The following is a 10,000-nucleotide window of genomic DNA, read 5'->3' as shown; positions in this document are numbered from 1 at the left end:
AATTTTCCCTCCACAGGTACATGCCTGTAAATTAGGGAATTCGATTGCTCCCACGGGGGCGGTTCAGCGAAAAGACGGGGCGTGTTCCGGCGCAAACGTTCACTGTTGATATTTTGCAGTTTCAGAAAACAATTCCGCCACAGACCAGGAACTCCCTGGTCTAAAGTCTGTGGCGAAAATGCAGATGCTATTTTAAGGGCGCATGCATGACCACAGGCCTGCATGAATGAATGCGTTGCACACCAATCTACAGACACCCCCGTGCACAGATGGAAACATTCAAAGCCTTGATAATATTTGTCCATTTCCCGGTTTTGTTCGTGCATTGGTGACCTAAATATTTAGTAGCCTATATAGTACAACATCTACATGCAATATCTTTACAACAACGCCTAATTACGACCTATTAATCTGGACAACTTTATAGGCTACAGCCCTATAAAGGCTAAAGTTACTTTTAGTTTTGTTCCAATTTACCGTTGTGTAAGGTTTTAAGCACCATAATTTTGCCTGCCTTGTTGTAGCCCATCTGAAATAACTCCAAGCTTTGCTATGTTCCCTCCATCCTTTCGTTATTTACAAAAAACGTTTTATATCCATGATGGCCTTGAAGTCTTGAGTTAGTGAATTAGCTTAAATCAGCTTTTCATGTGCTGTTAACCAGCAACAGATAGTACAAGAAAGCAGCAAGTATGGTTACAATTTCTGTACAATTTCTGTAGTTGCTGCATCCATTCATTGTTATTCTCTCTCCTGCTCAAATAAATGTTGTGCGTGAATTAAGTTGAAGATAACGTGTTTACAAACTCTGCTTTACAGAAAATATTGTAAATAGTCTACTGTCACGCAGTTAATGGGATACTGTGCAGAGTTGAAAGTTAGGTCAACTTAAACGAAGCCCTTGCTTGGCCGCCTGTGCTGCGCAACGCACACTTAGCTCCTCTCATCTATACAATGTAGTTCCCATTTCTGTAAACCATACATAATTTCAAAGAAAAATATTACCACTCGAGGGAAATCAGTGTGGTGTCCATGTGAAAAAATAGGCATAAATCTAGCGTACACATTTTCACGAATCACTGATGTGTTGATGACATAAATTAGGAAATGTTAGAGGACTTGCCGATGCCATTTAACCCAAATGCCCCAGCGGCAGCACGGGAGAGAAGAGATTAACTGACATAAGATATGCATTGTCTATAGAGAGGTAATGTTAGATTACATTGTACATTGCAAATATATCACCATGCATTCATAACCTCGTGATTCAGTGAGAATGATCCCAAAACATCGGAAAGTATGTCTTTGTGACAATTCTTTATTACATTTTGTCAAGATGAAAAATCAATAGCTAACTGTTCCCAACTGAACAGTGATTATAGCGCTGTGAACGCTCCTGGCTGCGCCTGGCAAATACGCCACCATAATAGCAATCAGCTATGGAACAAGCGTGCCAGTTGTTAAAGGGAATGTGAGATGACGCTCTGATTGGTTTATTGCACGTTACGCCCAAACCACACCCATGATTAATGTAGCTACTTCAGACAACCCCATTTTAGATTTGCGTCGGGCGCAACAGTCAAATATCCCGCCGGTAAAATAGCATCAGCACCCGAGATCCGCCCACAAAGTGAATTGCGTTTTGTGCAAAGACACTTCCGTTTTAGACCATTAAAATAGGGCCCTGTGTGTATGTGTGTGTCTGTGTGTGTGTGTGTGTGTGATGTGCAGATCACAGTTTCTTCGGAGCAGAGTGGCAGAAGCGCTGGTGTGCTCTAAGCAGTCTCACCTTCTATTACTACGGCAGTGACAAAGGTGCGTTCAACAACACACACACACACACACAGAACTGGTGCATTCAACAACACGCACACACACACACACACACAGAACTGAAAATTTGATAAGATCTGACTGTATATTTGTGGTAGCCTATGCTAGCTCTATTTATTTACCCAGACAGTGGCTGGTAAGTTGACCAAATTCACGTGCCAGTACACAAATGTATTGGCTAATTAGCGGGTTAAATAAAAAATAAAAAAAATGCACGATTGGGGCCCCCTGGTGGCCAAGAGGCCCCAAGCAGCTGCTTAATTGGCTTATACCTCAACTACACCCACATAACTATACAGAAGCCACACCCTCATAACTATACAGGAGCCTCATAACTATACAGAAGCCACACCCACATAACTATACAGGAGCCACACCCTCATAACTATACAGAAGCCACACCCTCATAACTATACAGAAGCCACACCCACATAACTATACAGGAGCCACACCCTCATAACTATACAGAAGCCACACCCTCATAACTATACAGGAGCCACACCCACATAACTATACAGGAGCCACACCCTCATAACTATACAGAAGCCACACCCACATAACTACAGAAGCCACACCCAAAGTCAAAGTCTGCTTTATTGTCAATTTCTTCACATGCCAAGACATACAAAGAGATCGAAATTACGTTTCTCACTATCCCACGGTGAAGACAAGACATATTTTACCAATTAAGTCCGCAGACAAACATAAAATTCAAGTAAACAATAAAAAGTAAATAAGAAGGCACATACAATGAAGAAATAAGAGCAGCAAAATTGGGTTGAAATTGTGCAATTGTGCATAGACAGTCAATATAATAGTGCAAAGTCAGGCCAATAAATGGCTGACGTAGTTCTGTTTGACCTAAGTAAGCAAGTTGCATAGGTGCAAGTTATGTAAGAGCAACAGAAGTGTTGTGTTTTCAGGACAACAGGACAACAACAACAAGTTGCAAAGTGTGCAAGTGTACAAGTGGAGTAGTGCAAGGTAGCCATTGTGGGTCCAAAGTCCAGGATGTTATGTAGCTGAGGGTGGAGGGGGGAGAGCATAACTATACAGAAGCCACACCTATACAGAAGCCACACCCACATAACTATACAGAAGCCAGAAAGGTGCATTGAACACTCACCTGATATTTGTATGATAATGAGTGTTGCATTCAGCAAGACCTGTTTACACACCACTACTACCAGTAGGATTCATATTGAATGTACAAGTGTGTGTGTGTGTGTGCGCGTGCCCCTGCCCGTATGTGTGTGTGTGTGTGTGTGTGTGTGTGTTGACCTCTCCTGACAGATAAACAACAGAAGGGAGACTTCAACATCGAGGGCTACAGTGTCAAACTCAACAACACACTCCGCAAAGACTCTAAGAAGGACTGCTGCTTCGAGATCTCTGCCCCAGACAAAAGAGTCTATCAGGTGTGTGTGTTTGTGTGTGTGTGTGTGTCTAAGTATATTTCAAAATGTTTTCCTTTCTGATTTGTCTCGTTCTGTATACCCTTCCTCTCTCGCTCTCTCTCTCCCCCTCTTCCTCTCTCTTTCTCTCCATCTATGTCTCATTCTCCCTCTATCTCTTCCTCCCTCTCTCTCTCTCTCTCTCTCTCTCTCTCTCATAGTTCTGTGCAGGGACTCAGAAGGAGGCTGAGGACTGGGTGGAGAGGATCACATTTGTCCTGAGAGGTACTGACCCCACACCCCCACGGAACCGAACAGAACCAGAATACCACACACCGCCACAAAACCCAATAGAACCAGAACACTACTGACCCCACACCGCCATGGAACCCAACAGAACAAGAGCCTCACAGAACTAAACATTTCAGACCAGCAACCAACACACACCACTAGGGCCAACACACACCACTAGGGCTGTGCACTTAATCAACACACACCACTAGGGCTGTGCACTTAATCAACACACACCACTAGGGCTGTGCACTTAATCAACACACACCACTAGGGCTGTGCACTTAATCAACACACACCACTAAGACCAACACACACCTCTATGGCTGAGCACTTAACCCTTAGAACCCGATTGACGCAAAGTGCGTCAAAAACACACCCTTTCTTCTCTGTTACATTGCTCCGCGACTGTTTATCAATAAAACCTTTATTGCCTGACAGAGAAGAAGTGGGACTTTCCAAAGAGACTACGCACTTGTCTGTACGATCAAGTATGAAAATGTAAAAAAATCATGAAATTAAATCAAATTGCATCATATTTACAGTCTATACTTCTCTGCGTTCACCTGCACACCCATTACTTTCGTTTGAATTACTCGCGAACCCGTGATTGCATAGATATGGCAAGCATATCAGATGAAAGAGGAGAAACAGGGCTATCCATTGGTACCATGGATATCGATCTTTCTGGCTTATAAAAACAGACGAAGTGACTGCAAAATATTAACTTCATGTACACAAACCAACACTGCACACTCATTACTCTCGGAGTAATTACTCGCGGACCCGTGATCGGATATATATGCCACGGATGTTAGATGAAAGAGGAGACACAGAGCTATCATTTGATGCCAAATACATCCTTCTGGGTTATAAAACAGACGAAGTGACAGCAAAATAATAACTTCATATAGATGTACTTACCCCACGTTTTTCTCTTTTTGTTGCAAAGCATGTTTATAATCCAACGCTATCGTGTGTTTGTTTCTCTATGTCAAAGCATGTTCATAATCCGGTTTTGAGATCCTAGCAAATTCCTGCATGACATCCAATTCAAGGCTCACATTGCATCCCAATTTGTTCAACAAAGAAACACCTTTTTTGCCTTTACTTTGTTCATGGCAATGCAGTAAAAAGTTGAGAATCATCATGAGTGCATACACCATAGTCACACATGCTAACAGGCAAACTTGGGTCAAGTCAGGTCAGATCAGTTCGTGTCACAGATATGGAGCGCAGAATGGTCATTTTTCAACGCTAAATAAAAAATGGCATTTATTTCCGTAAATCACACACCACATATTTCTGTAAATTGCTCAGCCCCAGAGTATCCCTCCAACATGGCAATTATATTGCCCGATTCAGGACAGTCTGCCCTACACACACATGAAATGCATGTAGAGCTATGAGCTTGCTGTGGTGAGATACAGGTCAAAATATAAGAATTTTTATAATATGATTTTTATATTTTAATTCTTTAAAAATCAAAATAAAATCAATGCTAGTACTAATACATGAAATGATACAGATCTGGATAGCCTAGACTCTGCTGAAAAAAACAATATATAATATGTGTGTGTGGCACTTACAATGACCAGAATAAATCCTTATGAATAAAGGTAGTGAAAATGCCCTAAAAACAGCTTAGGGTTCTAAGGGTTAATCAACACACACCACTAGGGCCAACACACACCACTATGACTGAGCATTTAATCAACACACACCACTAGGGCTGTGCACTTAATCAACACACACCACTAGGGCCAACACACACCACTATGACTGAGCATTTAATCAACACACACCACTAGGGCTGTGTTCTTACAGTTTTTTCTGATTGCTTAAGCACTTTTTTTGCAAAACTCTACACACGAATAGGAAAACCTTTCACCCAATCAGCAAAATGTTGTAGTTCTCTTGCAAAAGCTAACACACCTTGCTTAACTTCACACCTTCGTAAAAATGGGGTTTTCGTATCAAACAGTAAACACAAGCCATCACAATAGTAAGCACACAATGTGCCAACTACACACTGATGGTATGAATAAAAAACACATCTGGCTCTTGCTTTGTCTGTGCACAAGGTAGACTATGTCAGTTTGAGGTCATACTTTTGTCATAGTTCTCAGTGTTTCCCCAAGAATTTTTTTCCAGCAGCGGTGCTGTTGATCGTAGGAAGCCCCCCCTCCCCCAAAAAAAGAAAATGTTGAAAAAATGACTCCTTAAATGGTGACTTCTGGTGGATTTTGTGAAAGAAATGGACAGATTGAGTGTTACAAATTATGACAACCATCAACACAAGCATTTACAAAGCATGATTATTGCAGTACTTGAACAGGATTATTCATGTTTTTCTTTCACCTTTTTCATTTACATTATTAGTAATTAGCCACTGTACAACTGTACACTGTAGGCCACTGTACAAACTATTACTATTTAGAATTATTTACGATACATGATACATTCAAAAATAATTGATGTCCTATTTTATTTTTAATTAAGACAAAAGGCAAAATATGTTTTTTATTCCTCCCTTCAGTCAATTTCAGCATGGGTGTCTTAACTTTTGCACAGCACTGTATAAACTATATAGACTTCACTTTCATGTCATTACACTGTATTGGTGCTATGAAAGTCGAATTGAGTGCCTGTCACTTTAAGGCCGTGACGGCCCGTGAGGCTTGCTTGATTCTCACGGTTTTAAGCTAACTTAGTAGTGTTGTTGTGCATGGTGCATAAGAATATGTGGATGAAATGAATTATGTTTTCTATATCATTTGGTAAAAGAAATGCTCAAAAACTCGAAGAAAATCTATCTTGGATTATAGGAGATAAGTGTCTTGTATCATTTCTATAATTTTGGTGAGCTCTAAAGGAATTACAAACTATATCCATATGTAAATGTTTGCGTATCCTATTACTCAAATTCAATTAAACCCACCAATAGGCTAGACCTTAGTTTCACAGCCTAGGTATTTTAGCAACACAGGACTTGAAAGCATTGCCTGTAACACAAACAAAAACGAAACAATGCGTGGAATTTATCTGGGAATAGGCTACTGAAGGTAGGGGCGAGCTATCTCGCTGGCGTGTTTAATTTGGTTCCTTGGTTAACATAATGTAGGCTACGTTTTTTTGCACAAAATTGCATCTGCTAATAAACTTAAACATAAACACAAACAAGCATGATCTCCTGTGGAATCCCTGACTGCGCCTTCAACGTTAGCCTACTATTATTTGTTGACATCAAACCTGAACGAACAGCAGCTGTTCCTGAAGTTCACTTGCGTGTTTTTTTTGTGTTTTTTTTTAAATTAGGCAACTTTTTTTGCAGTGGCGCTTGAATTCCAGGAGCGCCGCTGCGCCGCTGATGAATACATTGTAGGGGAAACACTGGTTCTGTAAACATACAGAGATCCAAACTTCAAGTATTGGTGTTTATTTACACACATCAAAACAAACACAAGTGTGTTTTTCCAAGTCAAAACACAAAATAGCAATGAGTGTGAATTTCACTGAAATCAGTCTACATCGGGTCGTCTCTCTCAAATTTTGGTCTACATCACATGCAACGTCCTAGTCCAAGGCACCGGGGAAGAATGCTGTATTCAGGCCTGACATGACAATATCCCCACATGTAGACTGATTTTTTTGCCTTTAAAAGGGCCATTTCTTTCTCTTCTTACCCTTCCTCTTCCCCTTCCCCATCCTCCTCTTGCTCCTTCTTGTCCTCTTCCTCTAACTTCACCTCCTTGTCCTTGTCATCCTCTCCCTCTCACTTCTTCACCTCACATCCTCTTCCTCCTCTTCTTCCTCCTACTTCTTCACCTCCACGTCCTATTCTTCGGCCTCCTCTAATTCTTACTCTTCTCACTCTTCCTGCTCCCTCCATTGTACCCATTGTACATTACCTGTGGCTTATTTATAGTGCTTAGGCTGATTGCAAAGTGAACTAATTATCTAAAACAGTTTTCACATGAGAAAGTGTGCCAGAACGTTGGCAAAATAGTGAAAATAATAGCCATACATGTGTATAGATTTGCTAGGAGTGTGTTGATCATTTGGAAATTGAGTGTAAAGCATGAGTTGTGTTTACAGTTCCGCAAAAAGAGTGCTGTGCAGTGAATTGTGCCTACAGTTACAAAAGTACAAAATACAGTACAAAATTGCAAACTGACTGCAAAGCAGTGTTTGTGCTTTTAGTTTTGTGAACTCAGTGAGTGGTTTTGCTAAGTATTAATAGTTTTAGAAATTGTGCTATAAGAATCACGGTTGTGTTTAAGCATTCAGAAAAAACTGTAATCCAATTCATAGATTAATTGTGATTATGACTTCCAACAATTATAAAAACATAATCGAAATATAATGATTATTTTACTACATTCAGTTTCATACAATACCTGTTTTCTTGAGTTGTTGTCTGCATTACCTTTTTGCATTTTTTTTGTTTGATTATATTTCAAATTCAATTAAAAAAATAAGTTTTGAAAATAGATGATAGTTCAGTAATCGTGTTTAATAACCGTGATCTCAATATTGAGCAAAATAATGGTGATCAGGAGCAGCACACCACTGACCCAAACGTTTGTAGATGTTTGTCTATGTTGGTGTGTGTCTGTGTGTGCGTGCGGATATGGAGTGTGTTATAATCCCAGAAGAGCAGGATATGTATGACGATGTTTGTGTGTGTGTGTGTGTGTGCGGATATGGAGTGTGTTATAATCCCAGAAGAGCAGGAGATGTATGACAATGCTGGTGTGTGTGTGTGTGTGTGTGTGTGTGTGTGTGTGTGTGTGTGTGTGTGTGTGTGTGTGTGTGTGTGTGTGTGTGTGTGTGTGTGTGTGTGTGTGTGTGTGTGTGTGTGTGTGTGTGAAGATATGGAGTGTGGTATAATTCCGGAGGAACAGGAGATGTATGACGATGTTGGCGTTCTGGAAGATCGACACACACACACACTGGCAACCCCTGCCCCCATCGACGATGAAATTTATGAGGAACTTCCAGGTAGGTTTCTGCTTCTTATAGACAAACACACACACACAGGCATGCATGCACACACACACACACACACATAAATGCATCCACACACACACACACACACACACACACACACACTGGCACATACACCGTTTGTGTGTTAGGTTTCCTCTGTTGTCTTAACAGGATTCCTTTTATGAGCTGTGCACTGCTCTCCATAGATGCTGTTACTCTAAAGACACAATGATATAGGGCAACAGGTGTGTGTGTGTATGTGTGTGTGAGTGGATGCATTTATGTGTGTGTGTGCCTTTATGGATGTGTGTGTTTGTGTGTGTGTGTGTGTGTGTGTGTGCATACATGTATGCATGTTTAGGTGTGGGCGTGTGTGTGTGTGTGTGTGTGTGTGCCTTTATTGATGTGTGTGTGTGTTTGTGTGTGTGTGTGTGTGTGTGTGAGTGGATGCATTTATGTGTGTGTGTGCCTTTATGGATGTGTGTGTTTGTGTGTGTGTGTGTGTGTGTGCATACATGTATGCATGTTTAGGTGTGGGCGTGTGTGTGTGTGTGCCTTTATTGATGTGTGTGTGTGTTTGTGTGTGTGTGTGTGTGTGATGTGGATGCATTTATGTGTGTGCGTGCCTTTATGGATGTGTGTGTGTTTGTGTGTGTGTGTGTGTGTGCATACATGTATGCATGTTTAGGTGTATGTGTGTGCGCGGATGCATTTGTGGGTGTGTGTGTGTATGCATTTATGGATGTGTGTGTGTGTGTGTGTGTGTGTGTGTGTGCCTTTATGGATGTGTTTGTGTGTGTGTTTGTGTGTGTGTGTGTGTGTGTGTGTGGATGCATTTATGTGTGTGTGTGCCTTTATGGATGTTTGTGTGTGTGTGTGTATGTGCATACATGTATGCATGTTTAGGTGTGGGTGTGTGTGTGTGTGTGTGGATGCATTTATGTGTGTGTGTGCCTTTATGGATGTGTGTGTGTTTGTGTGTGTGTGTGCATACATGTATGCATGTTTAGGTGTGTGTGTGTGTGTGTGTGTGTGTGTGTATGTGTGTGCGTGCGCGCGGATGCATTTGTGTGTGTGTGTGTGTGTGTGTGTGTGTGTGGATGCATTTATGTGTGTGTGTGTGTGTGTGTGTTTGTGTCTGTGTGTGCGCATTCATAGGTGTATACATGTTAAGGTGTGTATCTGTGTGTGAGAGTGTCTGTGCATGCATATATGCATGCTTAGATATGTGTGTGTGTGTGTGTGTGTGTGTGTGTGTGTGTGTGTGTGTGTGTGTGCATGCTAAGGCGTGTGTGTGTGTGTGTGTGTGTGTGTGTGTGTGTGCATGCTAAGGCGTGTGTGTGTGTGTGTGTGTGTGTGTGCATTACGTATGTGTATGTATACAGTATGTATATATATATATATGTGTGTGTGTGTGAGATAATCTCATGGCTGTGTTGTTGGTCTCAGAGGATGAGATGCCTGCTCCACCCAAACCTGTTGAGGTGAAG

The 10,000-nt window shown here is 41.3% G+C and overlaps 1 protein-coding gene across 2 annotated transcripts in view; it reads left to right on the top strand.

Moving 5' to 3' along the window:
- skap2 (src kinase associated phosphoprotein 2) overlaps positions 1–10,000 on the top strand; it is a 23,764-nt gene that overhangs the window by 6,210 nt on the left and 7,554 nt on the right. For both annotated transcript variants that reach the window (XM_076280649.1, XM_076280648.1), the window contains exons 6-10: positions 1,732–1,815; positions 3,127–3,251; positions 3,449–3,512; positions 8,394–8,522; positions 9,960–10,000. The exon at positions 9,960–10,000 is cut by the window's right edge and continues 46 nt beyond it. In XM_076280649.1, the coding sequence (XP_076136764.1) occupies positions 1,732–1,815; positions 3,127–3,251; positions 3,449–3,512; positions 8,394–8,522; positions 9,960–10,000 (443 nt within the window). The remainder of the gene's footprint in view (positions 1–1,731; positions 1,816–3,126; positions 3,252–3,448; positions 3,513–8,393; positions 8,523–9,959) is intronic.

This window comes from Alosa pseudoharengus, unplaced genomic scaffold (genome assembly GCF_046254945.1).
Source record: "Alosa pseudoharengus isolate Yale_2024_CS ecotype anadromous, Long Island Sound unplaced genomic scaffold, YU_APseudo_1.1 YU_APseudo_1.1_scf_12, whole genome shotgun sequence".
Classification (NCBI taxonomy): Eukaryota; Metazoa; Chordata; class Actinopteri; order Clupeiformes; family Clupeidae; genus Alosa; species Alosa pseudoharengus.
Note: the sequence above shows the minus strand (reverse complement) of the source record. Positions and strands in the feature narration are given on the sequence as shown.